The sequence below is a fragment of the Podarcis gaigeae genome (assembly GCF_964106915.1).
Source record: "Podarcis gaigeae genome assembly, chromosome: 8".
Taxonomy (NCBI): Eukaryota; Metazoa; Chordata; class Lepidosauria; order Squamata; family Lacertidae; genus Podarcis; species Podarcis gaigeae.
This window is the reverse complement of record NC_139684.1, coordinates 55968852-55992298: the sequence shown is the minus strand read 5'-3', so window position 1 is coordinate 55992298 and position 23447 is coordinate 55968852. Positions and strand designations below refer to the sequence as shown.

Genomic DNA, 23447 nt, shown 5'->3' with positions numbered 1-23447 from the left:
ACTCAGCCATGAAGCTCACTGGGAGACCTTGGGGGCCAGGCACTGCTTCTCAGCCTCACCTACTTCACAAGGTTGTTGTGGGGAATATTGAGGAAGGGGGAAGAACCACGTGTGTCCCCTTAGGCTTCTCAAAGGAAAGATATAAATGCATTAAATAAATAGACCATAAAATCTTTCGTAAGCAGTAGGCTGAAAGGCAGGCACATCAAGCAGGGAGAATACCACCACCCCCACACACAAAACACCCCACCTGCTTTCCTACCTGTCACCCCGGTAAAGATGGTCATTTCTGCATATGGCTGCTCAGATGAGCTACCCAAGCCTGAGACGCCATTGACAGCCTCCACGCGAATGGTGTAGTTTGCCTGGGGCAGCAAGTTCATGAGGGTGGCTGTCCTGCTCACCAAGCCCCTCTGCTGGGGCACGAAGCTCACCCCATGGCTGCAGGGTGTGCACTGAGAAGAAGGGGAGCAGTGAAGGCACAGGAGGTTATAGGAGATGTCGCTGCGCCCTCCCAAGTCCACTGGGGGATTCCACTCGAGGACTAGGGTGGACTGCTTCAAGCGGTAGACGAGGTTCACAGGTGCCGATGGGGGTCCTGCAAAGAAGACGGTGGTTAGGCATATCAGCGACAAGGGGTGGGGATGTTGCATGGCACCCTAACTTCAAAGGGCACTTAAAATGGTAGAGCCCTGTTTTTAAATAAGCAAAACAGGTGGCCATTTTGCCACTAGTTTTCTTGCTATTCCGCCTCTGGAGCTGTCATGCAATGCTATGCCATCATGGCATGCTGCAACTCCAGGCCCAAGATTCAGAAAAGCCACACCCCCATTGGTCACACGCGCACATGCACACACACACACACACCTGCTTGCAAAGGTGCTTGTGTTATTGAGGATGCCTCTTAGCACCCGTCACTGATGGATGAGCCAACCTTGCAATCTCTACTACCTGAAAGAAAAGGATGCCTTACGGGTGCAGGGTGCAGACGGCAAGTCTGAAGGGGCCCGGGTGTAGGTCGCCTGGCAGAAGCAAAAGGTGGAACCTTCCTGCTGTATGAAGCTGTGTGGAGGGCAGGGAGAGCAGCGCAGAATCCGAGCAGACCTCTTGTAATATCCAGGAGGGCAGGCTGAAAGGAGACAGCAAGAGGCAACAGAGATGAGGCCAAGCCATTCCTGGGGAAGGACCCAGCACAAAACAGGCAACGAGTTGCAGAGAGGGGAATAGATTTAAAAGGTGTATTGGGGAAAGTCTTGCTGCACCCAGAGGAACACATGAAGCTGATCGGTTCATCTCGCTCAGGACTGCCTACCCCGGCTGGCAGCAGCTCTCATGGGTTCCAGGCAGAAGATTTTTCCAGCCCTGCATGAAGACTGAACCCCACGGAGCAGTAGAGAAGGCAAACCTTCTTCCTTCTCTTTATGCTTTGCAAAAAGAAGACAACAAACCAGCGATCAAAAGAGTCAGAGATGCCTTTGCCCATCACAAGGTCTCCATTTAAAATGGTTCTTTCAACTTACTATCTGGGGGAAACTATGAAAACTTCTGCCAGTGGTCTTTCAGCTATACATTCCAAATATCCGAATGCAAAACCTCCTTAAGGTTTGTCCCTTGTAAAACTGTGCATCACAGCGACAAATTACTAGATAATGCATCTTCCTCACCATTCTACCAAGACCTTACACAGGAGAAACTAATTGTGGAGAGTTAGTGCAGAAGGCTGGCTTGGGGTATTCTGGTTATGGGAGAAATCAGGCAACCCTAGCATAGACACATCACTCTCCACAGAGTTCTCAGCAAAATGTCAGGAGAGGATGATCACACACAAAATGCAACTTCTGCTTCTGCCTCTTCAAGTCATTGCATGCAATATGTAGCATGGCAGAGAAAATAGCAAGCTCTTGGCGTGGATAGGTCTAATCCCCCAAAGAAAATCACCTACCAATTTTGTTCTCACTTGGTACCCACTACATTTACTCCCTGCGCTTGTGTAACAAATGGGTCCCCCCCAGGGCAGCCAAAGATTCCATTCGCTTGACAAGGATTGCACAAAACAAGTAGCAATGCTTGTAATTTTCAGAGTTGTCTCCTTGAAAATTAAGTGTCAGGGGGGAAATTGTGTGAGCCTCTGCTGTGATTTCCATACCCGTAATTATTTCAGACAGGCAATGTAATATGTGGCTCAGCACAATAATGAAGCAGGAGGCTTGAGGGACCCTATGAGAGGGAGGATGCGCCAAGGAGACAAAGAGGGAGAAAGTCGCAGGATCAGTGAGATGCTGCAAAAGCGAGCAGCAGGTCCCTGATTCCTCTGCTCTGGTGTTACAGAATTCTAGCGGTGGCAGACGTCACTCATGCAATTCTGAGATGAGAAGTGGCTCTTTCAGCTGTTCTGAGTCCACAGTCTAGCTGCATGAGGCCTGAGCTGCAGCTCCTGTTGATCTTCCAGTGAACCACACGGTTGATACATCAGGCTAGACTTGCCATTGTCTGGACATGCAAGAAACTCCTCCATAAGGGACAGGCCACTGGTCTTTTGCACAATCAGAGCAGCTATGGTTACATGCAGAGTTGTGGTTCACACAAACTGGCAAGCCCAATTTATGCATTGCCAAGTCCAGGAGGGAAAACGGGAAAGCTCCACAGCCGCAGGGGTGCCTTTCTTGCAACCATCTGGCAGACACAGAGAAAGCAGACAGCTCTTTTTCCACTGTCTAATCTGCACACATGCACAATTGTGAAGACAGGGCCTAAGAGGAAGCAGGTGCTTTGAATGGCTTTTTCTCCTAGAAGACAAGCTTCATGAACCTGACCAGGAAATCTGACCAGGAGAGCTGAGAGGAAGATGGGAGAGGGGCAGGAGATGGAATGATAATCACCATGGATTAGCTCCAGATTCTGCCTTGATTTTGAAAGTGGAAGGAATGACACAATGAGGGTCTTGTAGCCCAGAATAAATAGGGAGATTGTTAGAGAAACCAGAGTACTATAAATTACATGGTTTTTGTTGTTATACTATGCTCTGTGTTGTTATTTTTTTGCCCTGTAAACTGCCTTGATAGTCCTTTGAAAGACAAAGTAGTATACTGATAATTTTAACAAATGATTTTTAAGTCTACAGGGCCAGATGAATTGCACCCTCAGTTGCGAAAGCAGATTGTGGCTATTATGATATTTCAGAGCCACTGACTGCAGCCTTTGAGAATTGCCTGAGAAGTGGAGATGGGTGAATGTCCTCCACTCCCTAACTGCAAAAAAGAAAAAAATGCAGAAACTACAGACCAGAGAGTTCAATACTGATACCAGGCAAACTTCTAGAGCAGATGAATCCTGGTTTGCCCCAGCAGGGCCTTTAAGCTACACTGGCTTCTGCAAGAGAGGATTATGCAGATTCCAGACTGCTATCAGTTACTGAAGGTCAAGTTTGAGAGAGAAACAGAAGGGCCCAGACAGCCATTCACTCCATCTTGCCTAATTATTATTAACCCCAATTAAACCATACAGCTTAATTATGTTCCTGGACACTTCTGTAGAATCCATCAGCCAATTAAAGTTGTCCCCTGGTTTAATGGGCACAGGAGCCATTAAGAGGCAGGATCCTTCCTCCTCCTTCTCCCTGCTCCTCCAACTGTCTCGTGCCAAATTTAACAGCAGGCAGAACAAGATGAAGTCCTTCCTTTGTGAGCAGCAAGTCAACTTGTAATGACACAGGAGGGGCAAATCCTGCAAGCGCTTCTCGCAGAGAAGGTGGACTTGATAAGCAGAACTCCTTTCCCTAACCCAAAGGAAAGAAATTAATTTCTGAGCCTCTTTCCAAGTCCACTCTGAAATGAGTTCAGGCTCTTCCACTACCTTTGCTCAGAAGATTTTCAGAGGCCTGAGGAACAGCCAACAAATTATCTCTTCATTTCTTGGCACATGGCTGGCAATTGCCTCTGCAACAGAGGCTCCCTGCAAAGCGGCCACTTTCCTCAGCCACGCCTGCCTGCCACAAAGCCAGCAGAATATTAACACAGCACAGCCTCCCACTACTGCTGTCAAAGCCAGAGAGGAACATGCTGTAATAGAAATTCTCCTGCAGCACCAATTTATGCCTCTGTCAAGGAGAAGTGGCTGACAGTTATTTTTGGAACTGGATCTCCATCATATTAATTTGATGGCTGGTTGAAGTTGTCTCATTTGCAAGAAACCCAGCTGATAAATATTAACCTTGGACTTTGCTGGAAGTCTCCTTGCTGCTGCTGAGCGAAGGGTGTGAGAAAGATGGGCAGCGTTTGCAGGAGTTGTCAGCTGCTTCTTGTGGTGGAGGGCTCCAGATTCACAAAAGTACGTGCCCAGCAGGATGCGAAAACATTTCTCGCCTTCTTCCTATAGCCAATGATGGAAGGCCCAGTGGGCTAGCTTGCTAACCATAGTTTAGCATGAGAATGACCCTATCCTATTCTGGAGCTTGTGTGCCTCCCCTCCAGCACAGCTGCAACAAGACTAGAAGACTTTGCTTATGTTTTATATTAACTGCAGCTTAACAAATCATCCAGAGCCATGGTTAGTCTTAACCATGGCTAGTGTAAACCATGTATGATATGATCTTGGCTCCTTTGCACCAGCCATAGTTAAAACTATAATTAAGATTAACCACAGTTTATGAACTTCAGATGACAAGCTAAACCATGGGTAATCAATAAGCGAAGTTGAATCTTTCAGCTTCCTTGTGACTGCATCAGAATCAAGGGGGAGTTCAGAACTCGAAAGGGAGGGGAGGCTTCTCCTTCATCTACTGCATCATGAAGCTCCACTCACTGGAGTAACATCGAAGCACAGCCAGTGACTTCAGCAGAGAGAGAGACCAGCAGATGAGCAGCCACAAAGCTAGGCAGGCTCATCGCCCCCTGCATTCCAAGGGAATCAGGGTGAGGTTTGAGACCCAAATAAGCACAGAGGAGAATTTGACTGCAAACACAGTCACAGAGTTCCTCTTAACTTTTTTGGGGGGGGAGTGGGGAATAAACTTGCCACAGGTGGCTGCTTTTGCCAACTGAGACAAGTTTTAAAACAGTAAACAGCTGAACCAATATCATGCAAACATTTCCACAAAAGGTTCTATATGCCATTCTTTATAGAAAACTATGAAAATAGATGGACTGCTGGAAATTTTTTGGTCTGCTGAGCTAGTGGAGGAGCTGTCACCATCAGGGCACCTAATGCCTGCTTTGCCGTGTCCTCAGGATACGGACTTCACTTCATGATCATGGGGACAGAATCACAGAATTGTACATTTGGAATGGATCACGATAATTATTTCGTCCAGCCCCTGTAAAGCAAGAATCATAGCTAAAGAATCCCTGACAGATGGCCATCTAAATTCTGCTTTAAACCTCCAATGGAGAGTCCACTACCTTCCAAGGGAGCCCATTTCTCATCAAATAGTTCATGCCATCAGAAACTTCTTCCTGGTGCTTAGTTGGAATCTCATTTGTTGTCATTTGATTGTATTGGTTTAGGTCCTACCCTCTGCAGCAGCTGGAAAAAAAGCTTGCTCCATCTTCTATGGGACAGCCCTTCAGATATTTGAAGATGTCAATTGTATCCCCTTCTCAGTCTTTTCTTGTCAAGCCTAATAATGCCTCAACTGTTCCTCACAAGGCTTGATTTTCAGACCCTTGATCAGCTTGGCCACCCTCTTCTGCATACATTCTAGCTTGTCAATATGCAGAACTGGACACCTCCCTCCCTTCTTCCAATCCCACCTCAAACCTCCTAGATATAGCCTCCAAAAAAAGTGGAAGGAATAATGGGCCTCTCTTTCAGGGCTATTTTCATTCATTCATATTCAAATATATGCAGTTTTAATCAGTTAATCAACTTTCTTTAATCAGGAAATTGCCCTAGTTAGCATACATGTGTCAGGGGTGTTTGATCATGTCATTAGGGGGGAACCGTTGCATGGAGCAGGGGAGGCGAAGGGGGGAGGGGAGAGACACCCATCATCTCCACAAGGTCAAAGCAGGGCATGAAAACCAACCAGGAGACGGTTAATACTGCTGGTGCTTTGGGTTTTGCAAGCAGGCTCCCAAATTGGAAGAAGTCAAAATAAAAAGAAAGAAGAAAACTAAATGAGGAGTGTCTTCCCAAGTAGCCAAATATGCAAAACTGAAAAATGCTTATTAAACACAGTTTTTCTGCAGACAAATCCAGGCCAGTCATGAAAAGAAATGAGGGGGGTGGGGTGGGCTGGCCAAGCCATTTTTAATTAAAATGCACAAAAGTCACATTCCACTGAAAAAAAAAGGATTGCTGCCAATTTGAGGGGCTGGGAAGACTGTGTGCTTTTCTCAAGCCTTCCTGGCAACCCGTAAGTGTTGTGTCAAAGTTGTGTGTTAGAACTGGCTGTTGCCCAACACCTGCCATGGACTTTGGGGGCCCTGAGGCCAGAATCACCACTTTGCCCTGGGATAATTTAAGCTTCTCCAAAGATGTCATTAGAGTTAATGCCTCATCTACAGTTGCTCAATGATAAGACATGTGGAAACTCTCAACCAATTAGAATAACTTTGAGGGACAACACCCCGTTTGCCCCTTCCCGACTCCACCCCCCTTAGCAAATGCTGCAAGTCCCCTAAACTGCCCTGCACCTTCATTCTAGGCCAAATGTTGCTGGACTACAACTCCCATCATTGCCAATCACTGGCTGGGGCGGAATGGAGCTCAGCAGAAATCTGAGTCCAACCAACCACATCTGGAAGGGCAGAGTTGTCTTCCTGCTCAGGTTCTGGACCCACTTCCAAATGAAGAGAAGCAAGGAGAGCATCAAGGCAGAAGCAAAACAAAGCAGCACACAAGCCTGGAGCATTGAGATCAACTGCGAGAAGCAAGGACACCAGGCAGGGGTAAAAACCACCTTGCAAACCCTTCAGGTTTCTGGTCACCCTGACAGGAGGAGCTGGGCAGTTGATGGACAATGTGTCAGCCTTGCATGATGGACCTAGGGCAGTTGCCCTCAGAGCAAGTGGGTAAATCAACAGAAGAGAGCAAAGACTGGAAGAATTCCACTTCCTCTCTCTCTCTCAAAAAAAGTGTTTCTAAATTACTGTAATTTTAATTTAATCAAGCCCCTTGACAAGACTCTCCCGCTTTTGCTGATCCTGAAAATGATTACATCTGCAGGCTCATTAAGACTGCAGCGCATGAGATCATGTCCAGTCTTGTAATATTTTTAAGGATGGCTGTTAAATGATTCAGGGATTCCACAACTCAAGAGAGAAAAATCCAACAATGGGAGTATTGCTGTTGGCACGGAGAGGAGAGGCTCCACAATCTCAGGTGCCTTTAGATGCCATCATATCTTAGCCCAAAGGCCCTGGGTGCACATACACAGTAAGGGCTGGTTACAGCAAATGGCGAATTCTACAAAACACATGATTGGCCCGTTAGAACCAGGTGACGGGGTGAGTGGACAACACAGCCTCGGCATAAGGGAAAGGGTACAGACAGCCGTTGCTTTTACCTTGACACCTGCTGCCCTTTTCTTCAAAGCCAGCCCTGCAGGTGCACTTCCCAATGGGGACCAGCCACTCCCCCTCTGCGCTGCAGTGCATTCTGGGAGGGCCGTCTGCCTCCACCTCGGAGTGGTTGACGCAGGCCCCCCTCACTTCCACCAGGGTGGCAAAGGCAGCTTCCGCCACCGTGTCGGGGAAGGCGGCCAAGTTCCGCACCGTGGAGAGGCACTTCTTGTAATAGACCCGCACGGACACCAGTGCCACGCAGGCGCCCACATCCTGGAAGCCCAGGTGGAAGCCCCTCTTGCTGAGGTGCCCGATCTCCCTCAGCTCCACATTGAGCTTCATCTTCCGCTCGCCCAGATCCCCCTGGGTGAAGCTCTCGTCAGCAGCGATGGTGTCTATCTTGGCATACTTCTGCTCGCTGACGTTGGGGCCCAGGCTGGAGTCGGACTCTGCGTAGTAGAGGTTGAAGGTCTCCTTGCAGGTGCCCCCCACCCCTGGGATGCTGTTGCAGTCCCTGAGGGTGAATTTCACCTCCACAAAGATCCTCTGGCCACCCTGCCGAGAAATCCATGTGGTCTGCAGCCAGTTGTTCTGGTTCGGCTCCATGACGTTACAGATCTGGTATGTGCGGATGGGCCGGTCCTTCTCGTCCACCCCACTGATCTCTTCCCACTGCAGAGGATATGAAAGGAGACACACCTGTTATTCCGTGGAAATGGCTACTTCGCAATGCTTGGGGTCCTCCCTGCAAAGGAGCCCGTCTGTCATTGGTGCCAACCAGGGCTTTTTTTTTCTACTGGAACTCAGTTCTGGTACCTCTCAGGTAGCCTCCATTGCCATTATAAGAGAACAAGGGAGGTGTTCATGGTGAATTCCAGCATCTCTTTTTTCTAGAAAAATAGGACGGGTCCCCTGGTGTTTCATAGTCCATGAGAATTGGCAGAAAAAAGGAAGATATGTGATTAAATGAAGCAGATTATATACACATCTTTTCGAACTGTTCCCAAATACCAATATTCTAGAAATCTATTTAGGCCAATATCCTTGATATGCTAGGGTATCGTATACCCTTAGAACCTCAAAGATTTCTACTTGGTTATCTATAAAATGTTATTCCACAGAATGATTGAGGAATTGTGTTTAATCTTATAACTGCTGTTAGGATTATGGTAGCTAAAAATGGGGGGTGGGGTGGACATATTTCCTGCTACATCCAAATGGATTGCTAAAATTTGGGCTATAGTAACTAAAGCTCACTTATTACAAAAGAATACATATAGACCAGCCTAACAGATTTAGGGGGGAGAAATGAGTATATTATGCAATGTTTTGGAGCAATAAATTTAACTATAATGACTCCAAACTTTCACCCTGCTGTAATATTACGAGTACACAATTTTTCTTCAGTTTATTTTATTTACTAATAACAAACTTTAAAAGATTAAAAATTAAAAAGAAAAAGCCTAGCAGGCTTCTGAGGCCACCTGGGGCTTCTCAAACCAGATTTCAACAGTTAAAGCCAATGGGGAGCCATCCTCTTGCAATTGCCTGGCCATTAGTAGAGTGAAACAGCTTGCCTACCCTGGGAGACCATAAGTGCCCTTCTCTCTGCCACCAAAGTGACTTCAGGCAGCAGGCAGGGTCCTTGCTGAGGGAGACGCAAAGCAGCCATTCTCTTAATCAGTAAACAAAACTAAACTGTGGGGAAAGATCACCAGCTAGCCAAAGAGAAGACATGACGTTGGGCCTGGGTGTCCTCAGTGGCTTGGCTGGTAGCAGCAGCAGCAGCACCACCACTCCCAAACCGGCCTACCAGGCCAGGCTCAGCAAATGTGTTGCAGAACCACAAATGCACCAGAACTGCCACTCACCCCATTGGAAGGGTGTGACGTCCAGCCCAGTTCAGCTTGCGATTCCTGAGAATCCAGCAAAATGACTGAAAGAGAAAGAGAGAAACGTTATAAGGAGACTATGCAGGGGAGCCTGTCCCTGAACTCTCCCTTACAGGCACCCTTGGTTCACTCTGATTGATCTTAAGGGAAGGAATCCAAAAAGAAACTAGCAAATCTATGGCCTGACTGCTGCCTACCGGAGCTGGGCTTGAGGGCTCAGCTGCTGCCTGCCAGACCTTTTGAGAACTGCTGGCTCCCAGTAGGCCTGTTCCTAATATGTGAGAGGACCCCTCAGAGCTGGGAAGTACTTGAGGGAAGGCCCAGCACTTGGAAGGACTAGGCCCATAGGCCACCCAGAGTCGGCTCTGTGGTGAGGCCCCAAACGGCTTAATCCTGCCTTTCTGCCAATTGCTCCTTGCCCTGAAGCCCTGACTGCCCTACATGCCCAGAGGTGCCAGTCATGTGATTTAACTGCTTCTGCTCTGTGACCCTGAACATGGACGCTCCCACTTTGAACCAAAGCTCCTTTTCTCAATCAATTCTCTCCATCCCCCGGTGGCAGTTTTGCGGGGCAGAGACTGGTGGAGAGAAGCGAAGAGTCATCTCGAATTCTCGATCCCGCAACAGCTTCATTATCCTGCCCAGGCATCTCACAGAAGAAGCTGTTTGACCAAGAGATTCAGGGCACATCCTCCCCTTGACAAGCAAAGCAGCAGCAGCTGCCACAGTGACTATAATAAAGATTTCGTAGGACGCTCCTGCCAATCCAAGCCAGTTCGTTCCCACAAGACCAAAGCAGTGCAATGTTCAAGCAGTGAATGCTTTCGTCTGCCAGGGACACTGCTCTTTTCAAGCCAGATGGCAGCTAGCGCAGGAACAGAAGCAGCGTGCTCTGGTTATTTCATTCCAGAAGTGTAACACACTTCTTTCTTTAAATAATAATAAAAAACATTTCAACCAGGCCTTTAGCTGGTTAATATTCCACGGTCTTCTAAATTTGTCTGTGGGGAGGGGATTGGGTTATTGTTTTAGTTTTAATTATTTACTTGTGTTTTTATCTTGTATTTTATTCTGCAAACCGCCCTGCAATCTTGTGACGGAAGGGTAGGATATAAATCTGATAAATAATTAAAATTCTCAGGGCAAAAAACAAAAGGAAACAAAACACCAGCCCGTTTTATCAAAAGCAGTTCTAGAGCCAAACGGAACAGATGATAGCCATAGCAGGCAGCATATTTGTAGTCAAAAGCTCATCTGGAGGCAGCAGCAAAACCCACAGCTGACAGCAGGCAACAAAGGAGGAGAGATTTACCTGGCAGGAGGAACATCCTCCTCCCCAGCAGGACTCAAGGGAGGCTCCATCCTCTCACTTCTTGAAGGAAACCTTACTGGACCCTCTTGCTAGGAGCTGCCACTGAAACCGCCCTGAGATGAGGGCCGGCATCTCTGGAAGCGGCCTCTCTTGGGCATGGGAGGTTCAGCTCTGGGCAGCATCCAGGACTGTCCCTGCCCGCCGGCAAAGAATGGGATTGGGGAAAGGGGGGTGTCGGAGGCAGCAGGAATAAGGAGCAAACGAGAGCTGCCTGCCTGAGCCCGGGAGGGAAGCTTTCTAAACACCTGCGGGAGTGACAAGCCTAGCCCACCGACAGCCAGTCCATCCGAAAGCCGTCGAGGTCAAGCCCTGTTGGCGCTGTACGGTCGTGTGCCCCCCCCCCCAGCGCCGTTGGGCAGCGGCGTCCCTGCCAGGGTCACTGGGCGAGAAGGGGCGCGCCGAGCCCACTGAGAGGAGATGGCGCTCCTCCGCAACCACTTTCCTGCCAGGGCCCGGAAGAGGGTTCCCGAAGCAAGCGAGCGACCTTAAGGACCCCCGACGATCGGTGGGTCTCCCGGCGGGCTTCCCGTTCTCAGCCGCCCCCCAAACTCCCCCCGGAGGCGCTGGCGGCAACGTTCCCCGAAGGAGACCGGCTTTTCGGCGGCGCAGCGCTCAGAGCAGAGCCAAAGGGAGCCTCCATGTGCCGCCGCAGTCTACCCCTCCGTCCCGTCTGGGCTCGCCTGTAAGCACTCACCCGGCCCATGAAAACACCAAGAAAGGGTTGCGGGAGGGGAGGAAAGGAAGAGGAGGGGGTTTTCCTTGGTTGCTCAACCCCCTGGGGTACCCTGGCCTCGTCCGCCCCCCTACCCCTCCATTGGGGAGGGGGCTGATGATCCAGCAGAGCATCCATGCTGGTGGGCACTCTACGTCCTAGAGGTGGCTCTTCTCCAATGGGACTGCCTGGCCCTGGCGGAGGGCGGCGTCCCCTCGGTGGAGCTTCCCTGGCTAAGCTCAGTCCTCCCCCCTACCTTGCTCCGCGGAGGCAGCGCGCACGACCAGCCCGAGGAGGACGAGGCGCGGCAGTGCCATGGCCCCGCGCGCCGGCGAGGCTCCTCATGCTGCCAACCCGCTCCAGCTGCCCACTGCTGCCAGGCAACTGCCTCCGCGCGCCGCCACTCCCACCGGCCAATAGGGGTCGGCGGGCGGAGAGAGGCGGGGCGGGCGGGCGCGGTTGTCCGGGGGCGTGGTCAGTAGTTGGTCTACGTCAGTGTTTCCCCCTTTTAGCTAGTATAAAAATCCCAGGCCCCACCACCACCTTGAAACCTGGCTCCCCTTATGTTAAACGACTGCAATACCGGGAGTTTTAATTACAAATCATAGAATTGCAGAGTTGAAAGGGACCCCCCCCCCGGGGTCATCTAGCCCAGCCGCGCCACCTGCAATGCAGGAATCGTAACGAAAGAATCCGTGGCAGACGGTCATCCAGCCTCTGTTGAAAAACCTCCGAGAGAGGAGAATCCGCCGCCTTCCAATGTTTTGGGGTTTTAAAAATAACAATGAATCAAAGTGCTTACAATTTTTTAAAAAATCAAAAACTTCACATGAACTTTTAATTTTCAGAGTCTGTTTTAATTATTATTAATCATTTCACAGATGTTGCATGCTTGTCAAATGCCTTTGTTTTAATAGCCATAAGAGCAGGAAGACCAGCTTCACAAAGACAATTGGATCAAAACTTATTTGACAGCTGAATCACACTTGATTCCCCAAAACTCCTCTTGGAGATGCTCTAGCAAGGACTGAAGGGTAGTGATGAAAGGCTTCCTCACACTGGTGCTGCACAATTGGCAGGTTGATCTGCTCAGTTCCCTCTACCAGAACCATACAGCTGGAAGGGGACCTAGGTGGTAATCTAGTACAACCCCCTGCAATGCAGGAATATGCAGCTGTCCCGTATGGGGATCAAACCTGCAACCTTGGTGTTATCAGCACCACTCTCTAACCAACTGAGCTATCCATTGTGTGCAGAATCAGGTTCCCAACCTAGGCTGCTTTCCCAGAGGGTTTCTAGATGGTCTCACTCCAGGTCTGGTGACTCGTGAGAGGCCTGACTAGGAGACAGAGGCATTTGGTGAGCGAAGCCAAAAGGGATTGATAAATTAGTATGAGTTTCCTGGATTTGCTTGCTAACGGAGCTCCTCTGTCTCTCATGCCCAGCTGAAGTGGCAGGGGAGGGAATTGTGAGTGTAGTATTCTTCTAAGTAAACAAAAACAAAAAATAGTTTAGTTCAGGGCCCAACTACCTGTAGAAACAGAAAACTTATTAACTTTACATCTATAATAATATGCCACCATTGACTGAGAAGGACCCTAGACCAGCTCTGTTTTGCATTGTCTGCAGAAGAAGGAACATGGGGTGCTAGACAGGGCAATGATGCAAAAACAGGAGGACTTGAAGAGTATTGAGAACAATATGAGGGGGAAATGCCTGCCTGAAGGTGTATGTGAAGCAGAGGCTGTTTTTCTGGCCCCAAAGAAAAAGGACGCATATTAGCATGGCTTCAGCAGTTTAACTCAGCGGAAATGAAGTTGATTTAATCATCTATAGCAGGCATGTCCAACAGATCAATTGCGATCTACCGGTTGATTGCGGGGATGTTTGTGGTCGATCACGGTACCACTTATACTAGTGATCTTCTGGGTTATCGTTATTTGTCCCCCCAAAAAGCTCAACAACTCTGGTCAATCCTTCCCCCCCAAAAAGCTCACTGCCAGTTTTGTTATACTGGGAGTAGATCGCAGTCTCTTGGGAGTTGGACGTGCCTGAGCTATAGAACCATAGAACCATGGAGTTGGAAGTTGCCCAAAGGATCATCTAGTCCAACCCCTGAAATGCCAGAATCACAGCTGTTGCCAGTTGTTGAAGTGCTTCCTAACTACATCCACCTGGTGTGTGTAATTTCCTCCCCACTTTTCCAGCTGCACAATTGTTGTTTCAACCACACACTAAAAAAAGTCTCCATTCAATCAAAGATAATTTTATATGTAATAGCAATGGCATATATAGTATGTGTGAAATTCTCACAATTCACTGAAGCCTGCATGATGCACTGCTGTGCTATATATATTGTACATCACACCAACCGAGAGGTAATGCTGAACTCCTGTGCACCCATGATGGCATGCTGATCACCTAATAAGCGGCACGTGATCTTCACATACCACTTCACACTTTCATATTTTAATTTGGATGGGGTTTATTTTTTAAGTTATAGTGTACATATTTTTGGAAGCACTCATCCTCCCCTGCCGATCTTCATACATACACTCCCCTGGTTGAGAAACACTGGTCTTGGTACTCAGATACTGTCAATCAAATAAGCTTATCCATATATTTTTTTATTAAAAAAACCCACAAAGATTATTTGATGAGGAGGATTAACAAATCTCTTAATAAAGAGACCCTGCCAAGGAGGGTTTTGAACTGTGCTGGATCCAGGAGTGAGCAGAAAACCAGTGGCAGGATGCATTAAGCTTATGTGGTCAGAGTGACAAGAGAGGTGAATCGTTCAGTGGGTTTTGCAGGCTGAAGCTGTACTGAGATAACATCACAAATAGGATGAAGCTTTGGAAAAGTTGCCGTTTAATCCATCCACCCTTGAAGTCATCACATACAAATTGATCCGTCTTTTTCCACTGCAGTAAACTCACATGACCTGCTCTTTGGGGATCTGGTCTTCACATCCACCATCTGCATAATCGCGTGTGCGAGTACAGAGTGCATTTCCATCTGAGTGAGTTAAAACACTTTCCACACATCCAGGGGATTTTGTGGAAGGACTCCCAGATCAGCAGGGAGGAAAAAGAAGGAAAGCAGCCCATCTGCTTCCAGGGGCTGAAGCTGGGGTGGGAGGGGTCGGTGTGGAGGCGAGCATTGGGAGATCATGAGGGTCCAAGTCTTCCTCTCCATCTGTTCTCTGCTGGCCTTTGAAAGCATATCTTTTAAAACAAACATTTGATTCTGTTGCATCTTAATTTCATTTGAATCTATTTGTGGCTCGTTCTGCCTCTCAGGAGAGCTTTGTTTTATTAATGCTGTTTTAGTCTTGTGGGGTTTTTTTGTGTAACTTCATTCAATTATGAGATAATGGTGTGTTTTTTAGGCTTCCTTTGCCTCTTTGAGCAACTTCTTTTTTGAGGAGGCAGGAATAATGATTATATTTCTATAAAATAAGCAACCCTGGTGCTGTTACTCTCACTTCAGGATCTAAAATGCAGTCCTCCTGCTGTGATGAACTGCCACTTCCAGATTAAATGGCTTACATGCCTCCTTCATACATTGGGGCCCCATTTGATTAAACATTGAGTACCTGAGGGATACCTGCCTAGAAACCCATGCAGATGTCTGTGCCATGCTGTGGTTTGGACAGAAACCTCATTTTTGGATGGGCAAAAAAGATGCCCTTGAGTTAACACAGCAACCGCATGGCAGGGATGGATTTTTGTATCTCTCAGTTGCTCTGATATTCTCTAAGGTCAGTTCTTTGCATGAGAACAAAAGGGGCCTGCTGGGATAAGGCCCATCTGGTCCAACATGCTTTTCTTATGGTAGCCGACCAGATGCCTGTGGGAAATCAGAGAGCAGGACCCAAGCACATGAGCACCATTGCCTACTGTGATTTCCAGCAACTGCTGTTCAGAAGCATTGCTGCCTCTGAACATGGAGGGGGAGCATAGCCATCATATATTGTTTATGATCACTTTGGTTATGTTTGTAATTATGTTGTTTTTCCATGTTGTATCGTGCTTGAGCAGGGTTTTAATATGGAAAGGTGGCATACAGATAAAATGATGTATCAATCACGACGAGTAGCTGTCAATAGTTATAGCCTTATAAGATGGAGGCAGTAATGTTTCTGAATACCAGCTTCTGGAAAATCACAAGAGTGCAAAGGGCTCTTGTACTTGAATCTTCCTTGAGGGTTTTCCACAGGCATCTGGTCAGCCATGATGAGATGAGGATGCTGGACTAGGACGGGTCATTGGCCGTATCCAGCACATTCTTCGTAATGTTCCTGTGTTCTTAAGAGGGTGTCAGGGAGACCCAAGGGACCAAGAGCAGCTCCCCCCACATAGGCACAGATTTTCTGAGCTGCTTCTGAAAGAGTGTTTGAGACAACTGTGAAAATAACACTCAGAAATCAATACCAACCCCTAGGAGACTTTAAGGACATAAATTCCAGAGACAGGAGCTGAAAGCCTCCGTGGGAGAAGGGGGAAATTGAAGCCACGGGAGTACAGAACAAAACTAACTAGTTTTGCTGACAGATGACTTTTCCCCTAACAAGTGTAAGAGCTGCAAAATGAGTCAGCCAGGTAAAACAGCTGTAGAGGCCTGCCTTGAAGGGAGGAAGGGTACAAAGTGAGCTTGGTGATGGTGGGGCTATGGAGGAGCAGAAAATGGAGCTCAGACAGCCTGACACCCCCCAAATCTCCTCTAGGCTACATCATCATGGAGGCAGATGAGCACCTGTCTTTCCCTAGGGAGTACTGCATCATCATCATCATTATTACTATTATTATTATTACTACTACTACTACTACTACTACTACTGGGGACGCGGGTGGCGCTGTGGGTAAAACCTCAGTGCCTAGGACTTGCCGATCATATGGCCGGCGGTTCGAATCCCCGCAGCGGGGTGAGCTCCCGTTGTTCGGTCCCAGCTCCTGCCCACTTAGCAGTTCGAAAGCACTCTTAAGTGCAAGTAGATAAATAGGTACCGCTTTATAGCGGGAAGGTAAATGGCGTTTCCGTGTGCTGCGCTGGTGCTGGCTCGCCAGCTGCAGCTTCGTCACGCTGGCCACGTGACCCAGAAGTGTCTTCGGACAGCGCCGGCTCACGGCCTCTAGAGCGAGATGAGCACGCAACCCCAGAGTTGGACACGACTGTCCCGTATGGGCAGGGGTACCTTTACCTTTACTACTGTTATTATTACTATTAATACCCCACCCATCTGGCTGGGTTTCCCCAGCCACTGTGGGCGGCTTCCCACAAAATATTAAAAATACAATAAAACATCATACATTAAAAACTTCCCTAAATAGAGCTGCCTTCAGATGTCTTCTAAAAGTCAGTTGTTTCTTTCCTTGACATCTGATGGGAGGGCATTCCACAGGGCAGTCACCACAACCAAGAAGGCCCTCTGCCTGGTTCCCTGTAACTTTGCTTCTCGCCATGAGGGAACTGCCAGAAGGCCCTCAGAGCTGGACCTCAGTGTCCTGGCTGAATGATGGGGGTAGAGACACTCCTTTAGGTATAAGACCAAGAGCTGAAGCAGAACAGGGAAGCCCCATTACTAAGGCTCAGAGAGACCCCCCCCCCCATCAATCCCAGGAGGCAGGATTTGACAGGCTTAATCCACTCTGGAGGTTCCTTGCCTGCAAATTTCACCCGCATATCTGAAAAGAAAAAAGGATGCAGGCATTTTTAGATCCCCTGTTACAATAAACACAGGTGAAATAGAGCCTCACCAGAACAAATTCAGACCAGAATAATGAATTAAATTGGGACAAGGCAGAGAGCATACAAAACATACTGGGAGGCCTCTCAGTGCTACAGATACAAGCCTGGATTAAGCTTCCAGAGAGATCCAGATTTTTCTAGAAATTTGTGGTGTTTGTACCCTATTTTCACTTGCTAGGGAGTTGCCTCCTGTTCTCTACCTGTTGTAGCTGCATCCATCCCAAAATAAGACTCAGACTTTTTTCTCCCTGGGCAAATGACTGACTGGTGCTGCTTCTGTTGAATCAGCGCTGATTGAAATGAAGAGAATGAACCTCTCTGGGGAGCCTCTTTGCCCTATGAGACAGGAGACAATGCAATCCCCAGACAGGTAATTGGTATCTGAGAGACAATTGACAGGGATTAGGGGTAAACAAAGGGAATCAATTATCTGATAAGAGGGTTTAGGTGCTGACACACAATGGAATCAAAATTATCTGTGTCATGGATCAAAGAGAGAATTCCATCCTTACCTGAGACAGCTCCTGCCCGCCCACTATTGCAGAAGGCAAGAGGTGGGAGTTATCTGTCAGAAACTGGTACCCTGACTGCTGCCATATGGGACAGACAGAATAAAGTCCTTCTTCATGCTGTGTGTGCAGTTAAACTATGGAACTCCCTCCCACAGGAGGTAGTGGTGGGCGCCAACCAAGATGGCTTGAAAAGAGAATTAGACCAATTCATGGGGGAGAGGGCTATCAATGGCTCCACAGTGGGAGACAGCAATGTTTCTGAAGACCAGTTGCTGGAAACCACAGGAGGGGAGAGGGCTCTTGTGCATGGGTGCTGCTTGTGGGTTTCCCATTGGGGCATCTGGCTGGCCACTGTGAGAAAAGGGTGCTGGACTAGATGAGCCATAGGCTTGAGCCCACAGGCTCATCTTGTGTTCTTAGGACTAACACAATTTAGACAGGAGCTGGGGTTCTGGGCTACCGAACTCTCTCAATCTCTGTCTCTTTCTCTGTCTCTCTCTCTCTGCCAGCCTATAAAAGACACCTGTGTGGACCATAGCTTAAGAGGAATCTGCCCCACGTCCCTACAGCTAGTGACCTTAAGGGCCCCCCAAAAGCAGCTTACAGTATTACAGTTCTACATCTTATTGGTATAAGCCCGGCTTCGGCTTCGGCTGGGGAGCACAGGATATAAATAAAATCTTATTTTATTATTATTTATTATAACAATTTTAAGGGGCAGGGAAATCATGAAGCACAATTGCAATTGCTTTCTGGAGTTACCAGTTGATGGTTGTAAGGATCCCCCCCCCCAAAAAAAAAATCTCTTTCCAAAGTTCAGGTGAACCTAACCTGTTGATGTAATATGTCAAGGGATAGTGATGGGCATTCTCCACTGAACACTGGGGGTGCAGACAGTGCCTTAAACTGAACCAGGCCATTAGTCCAGCCAGTGTAGTAATGCCTATTCTCACTGGCAGCAGATCTCCAGGATTTCAGATGGAGCCATTCCCAGTCCTACCTGGGGATGCCAGGGATTAAACGAGGGACCTTCTGCATACAGAACAGGTGAGATAAGACAGCCCTTCCCCAGTTAAGCTTTCTCAGCATCTGAAAAGTCAGCCTGCGGCAGGCATTGCAACCTAGAGGGATGGGAGGGGGTCCCTAAGCAGCAGACAGCCCCAGTGGCTGCCTAATGAAGAGAAATAATTAGCACCCGCACTTCCTAGGTCTGGTGGCCCTTCCTCCCTTTCCTTCCAAGAGGCTGTATTTACACTGCCTTTGCATTCCTTTGAATCTTCCTTCCTGTATGTCTGTGAGTTAGGAAGCCTGTGGCAGGTTCTAATGGTGGTTTTGCAAATATAATGCTAATTGCTAGATTTTGCAATGAGAAGTGCAGTGCGCAGCAGTACTTCTGTGCCCAGCTGAGCTGCTTCCTACAGGACTCTCTTGTTGAAGCTGTAAACACTTGGAGCCTGAATGGTGTTTATTGGCACAAAAAGACCCAGGAGAGGGGTGCTGAGCACCATTGGCTTTGATAGCATCAGACAGAGCACAGCCCAGGCTGAAATAAAAGTCAGTGTTGGGGTAAATGAATGGGAGCAGCCTAGGGGGATGGGCCAGGGGGGCATTTGATGTGTGCATATAAAACACATAAAGAAACAAAGACATCATGGCAAGAGCAGTAGTGCCAGAATTTATCCCAAGGTGAAAGCAAATGACAACAGCAGACCTAGAATGAGGGGAGGGCTCTGATTCCTCATGCCCTCATCCAGGTATCTCTCCTAGAGAGAGCAGAGGGACCTTGGCAGGTCGGCAAGGGAGCCTGTCCCTGGGCAAGGACTTGCTTCTTTGCTATGGCTACAATTCCACCAGAAACAGTAGAAGGGTGACTTTAGGGAGATACAGTTTTCCTCCACCACCTATAGGTCTGGACCACCTGCAGCTGAAGCATGAAGCATCTGCCTGGAGTGACAACAGGACACAGGGCACCCAAGCAAACAGGCAGCTCCCTCTCTCTCTGAAACCTTCATAAGAACATAAGGAGAGCCTGCTGGATCAGGCCAATGACCCATCTAGTCCAGCATCCTCTCCTCACAGTGGCCAACCAGATGCCCATTATGGAAAACCCAAAAGTGGGATCTGAACATAAGAGCAACTCTCCCCTCCTGTAGTTTCCAGCAACTGGCATTCAGAAGCACTGCTGTGGAGACAAAGAATAGCCATCATGGCTAGCAGCCATCAATATCTCTCTCCTCCATGAATTCATCTAATCCTCTTTTAAAGCCATCTGAGTTTAGGGCCATCATTGCCTCCTGCAAGAGCAAGTTCCACACTCTCTGTTAACTCTCTGTTGCATGAAGAAGTCCTTTCTTTTATGTGTCCTGAATCTTCCAACATCCAGTTCACTGGATGTTCATGAGTTCTAGTGTTATGAGAAGGAGGGGAGAGGGACTTTTCTCTTTCCGCTTTCTCCATGCCATTACTAATTGTAGAAACATCTATCATGCTGCTTCTTAGTCACCTTTTCTCTAAAAGTTCCCAATACTGCAACCTTTCTTCATAGGGGAGTCGCTCCACCCCCTTAATTGTTTGGGTTGCCCCTTTCTGAATCTTCTCCAACTCTACAATATCCTTCTTGAGGTGAGGGGACCAGAACTGTACACACTATTCCAAATACAGTCACACCCCATAGATTTGTAGCATTATGGCATTGGCAGTTTTATTTCCAATTCCTTCCCTAATGATCCCTAGCATGGATTTTGCTTTTTTCACATCCACTGCACACTGCATTAACGTCTTCACTGAACTATCCCCAATGACCTGAAGGTCTCAAGCTCCTTCATCCCCAGCTCCTTGCCTCACTTTCTCAAGCAGGCCTGTCTCACCAGAGAACTGCTGCTGCCTCCTCCTTCCTTCTCACCCGCAGCCACCTTTAGGCCAATGAAACCCTCAGGAGGGCAAAATCCAGAGAGGCGCTTAGGCAGCTCTCTTCCTGCAGAAGTGACATGATCTAAGAGCTGAGCTTTTTTCTTTCTTCCTGCTTTGCCAACTGGGAGATGATCCAGTTTTTTAAGCCTGCAAAAGAGATAGTAATTAACAAGTCTCTTTCTTCACTCGCAAAGGATGTCAAGGAGGTTGGAGGAAAAGCGGGTGTATCGGTGATGTTCTCCGCAGGAAGGCAAAGGTCAGGAGACGGGGCCAGGGAGCTGAGCTCTTCCTCCCCAAGAGGAACCATTTGCTCAGCTCTCTCCTTCAGAGATGAGAGGCTGAGTTTGACTTTCAACATCTGAAAGCCAAGCCAAGGGAGATGCTCCACATTAATGGATTAAATCCAGAGAAAGTTTTGCTGATCTGTGCACACTCCGGAGTTGAGCAATGTTGCTGTGGAGCCACAAGTCTGGGAGCTGATTTCTTTATTTAAACATTCATTGCCCTACCTTTCCTCAAGGAACCCAAAGTGACTAGCTGCATACCTTAAAACGATCACTTTATCTTTCTAGCAACATGCTTCTCATTTTTTAAAAAGCATTCCTTACTATTTGTTTGCATGTGGGGGTTTTTTAGGGGGGGGGGTTGCCTGTTTGTGTGCCTTTTGGTTTTCCTGTTTGGGCCAGACTCCTACAGTATTTGTTTTTGGAAGGAAGCCTTCTTGCCTCTAATGACTTCTTTGACTGGTATCCTGATGGCTCTGGTTGTCCCCTTCCTGATCTGAGGTCATTACATTCCAGCTGAGATTGTAATATTGTATGTATGTATGTATTTTTAAAAAACCAACTCCCAAGCGCTTTTGAGTGATTTGACCCTCTTGACTTGGCCTTTCAGCTTCTTTTTCAGGAATCCACTCAGTTTTGAGAAACTTAGTTGTTTACAGCAGTGAATTGGAAAGCAATGCCTGAGTTATTTATTTTTACTATAAAAAGAGGTTCTGTAACATTTAGTTAGTTAGTTAGTTAGTTAGTTAGTTAGTTAGTTAGTTAGTTAGTTAGTAACAGTATTTATGGCCCACTCTTAATTGTATGTATTCAATCCCAGGGTGGGGAGGAAAATAAAAAGATGAACAAACAGAGAATGTACAAAAATTACAAACTTGTATAAACAGGATTAAGAAACAGCAAAATGATTCTATTATATGCTAAGCAAGCAAAACTACAGCAGCAAAAAAATAATATTTCCAATTTAACCAAATACCCACATAACAACAAAAAAGATCACGCAAATTGAAATAGATTAAACAACCCCATGGGTTTGGCAACTGTTCCTACTGGAGGATGTATTACTAGAGCAGTCAAGTACATCATTTTCCTGTTGCCTAGAATGGACACACAGGGGTCTGTGGCTCCAGACAGGGAGGACTTCCTGTCATACCTGCTCTGGAGCTTCCTCCCCTTTTTGGGACCAGGTAGATGGGCATGACCCTAGCTGACCAAATAAAAAGGCTAGCCATGCAACCATCTCTCTCCTGGTCTTGGACTCTTGCTCTCCTGGCTTCTAAACAGTGCATGGCTCAACCTTCACATAGGATGTAGCCCACAAGCAGAAAGTCTAAGATGTAGCTCAGACTTCTTTTCACTGTAACCACAAGATAAAGCCTGCCTTCAGATTACTGCTGTGAACTGAATGCAAGTAAAATTTTTATAACTTTATTCTTACTTTTAAAGAAGACTGTGTTGTGTTGTTACAGTATTATTTTAAGAGGGAAATAAAGGGGAAACTTACCGGGAACAAGCCAGACTGGACAAGCCAGACCGGATTGCTTAATTACAAATCAACAACTTGCTTCCAATAAGTTGCAAAGGGAATGTGCTCTGCTGTTTACTCACTGGCATGAGTGATGAGGGATAATATCGAAACAATATATCCTCTCCTACCTTCCTTAACATTCCCACACCTAGCCCATATTTCACTTATGGCAGACAAAGTTCCTCCCTCTCAGTAGCAACAGAGCAAAAAACATATGCAAAGGAAAATAGGGGCTGTCACGGGAAAGACAAAACTGAAAGCCTTGCACTTAGCTCCTTCTCTGTCTCTTTCTCTCTCCATAACATGGAACATTATTTTGTGGTGCCAAAAAAGGAGCACCACCAGTCTCCTCCTCCAAATGAGAAAGCAAATAAGAAGGAATGGCTTTGTTCCAGGCAGCCTTTGGGGTGCCAGAACACCCCAAATTCATGCCAAAATGTGGGTTTAACTAATTTGTCCTGCGGCCCTTCTCCACTCATTGCAGCCTTGGGGAAACAGCCATGACCCAGGGGGCTCTTCTTCTTGGCGCAGGGCAACAGAACCAGGTTGTGGCGTGGGGTGGGGGCATGTTAATCCATTTTGCTCTGCTTCCTTTCCTTTGCTAAGCTCTTAATCCCCTCCCTGGCTCTGCTACCTCTGATAGCTGCTCAAGATGCCAAGATGATGGAAAGTCACTCCCCTCTTGGGATCCCTGCCTAAGCCAGCACTGGTTGCTTTGCCCTTTGAATCTCCTGCCACTTGGAGGGGATTAGATGCAATGGCTCACCAAGCCCTTTGGATATCCTTCCAGACTGAAGCTGGCAAACCCAGCAGCACCAGCACCAGCCCGGACAGGGAGAGTCCGCAGGTCCTTTCCCTGCTGCTGAAGGAGACATCAGGCAGCCTCTGCCTCGTGATCCCCACTTCAGAGCAGTTGCCAGATAGGGGAGCTGAAGCAAAAGGCAGGAACAGGAGAGAGGGGGGGAGGCCCTTCATAGCCAGCTT

The 23447-nt window shown here is 47.7% G+C and overlaps 1 protein-coding gene across 3 annotated transcripts in view; it reads right to left on the bottom strand.

The window, feature by feature from the left end:
- Positions 1-20768, bottom strand: part of EPHA10 (EPH receptor A10) — a 37922-nt gene extending 17154 nt beyond the window's left edge. Inside the window, exons 1-5 of one of the 3 annotated variants that reach the window (XM_083751410.1) lie at positions 20644-20768; positions 9374-9438; positions 7505-8174; positions 974-1129; positions 263-598 (exon numbers count right to left, since the gene is read on the bottom strand). In XM_083751410.1, the coding sequence (XP_083607536.1) occupies positions 263-598; positions 974-1129; positions 7505-8108 (1096 nt within the window). In that variant the 5' untranslated portion in view covers positions 8109-8174; positions 9374-9438; positions 20644-20768. Of the gene's footprint in view, positions 1-262; positions 599-973; positions 1130-7504; positions 8175-9373; positions 9439-10706; positions 10922-11734; positions 11830-20643 lie in introns of those variants that run through there. The other 2 variants (XM_083751408.1, XM_083751409.1) reach the window with 2 other exon arrangements.
- Between the last annotated feature and the right edge of the window lie 2679 nt (positions 20769-23447).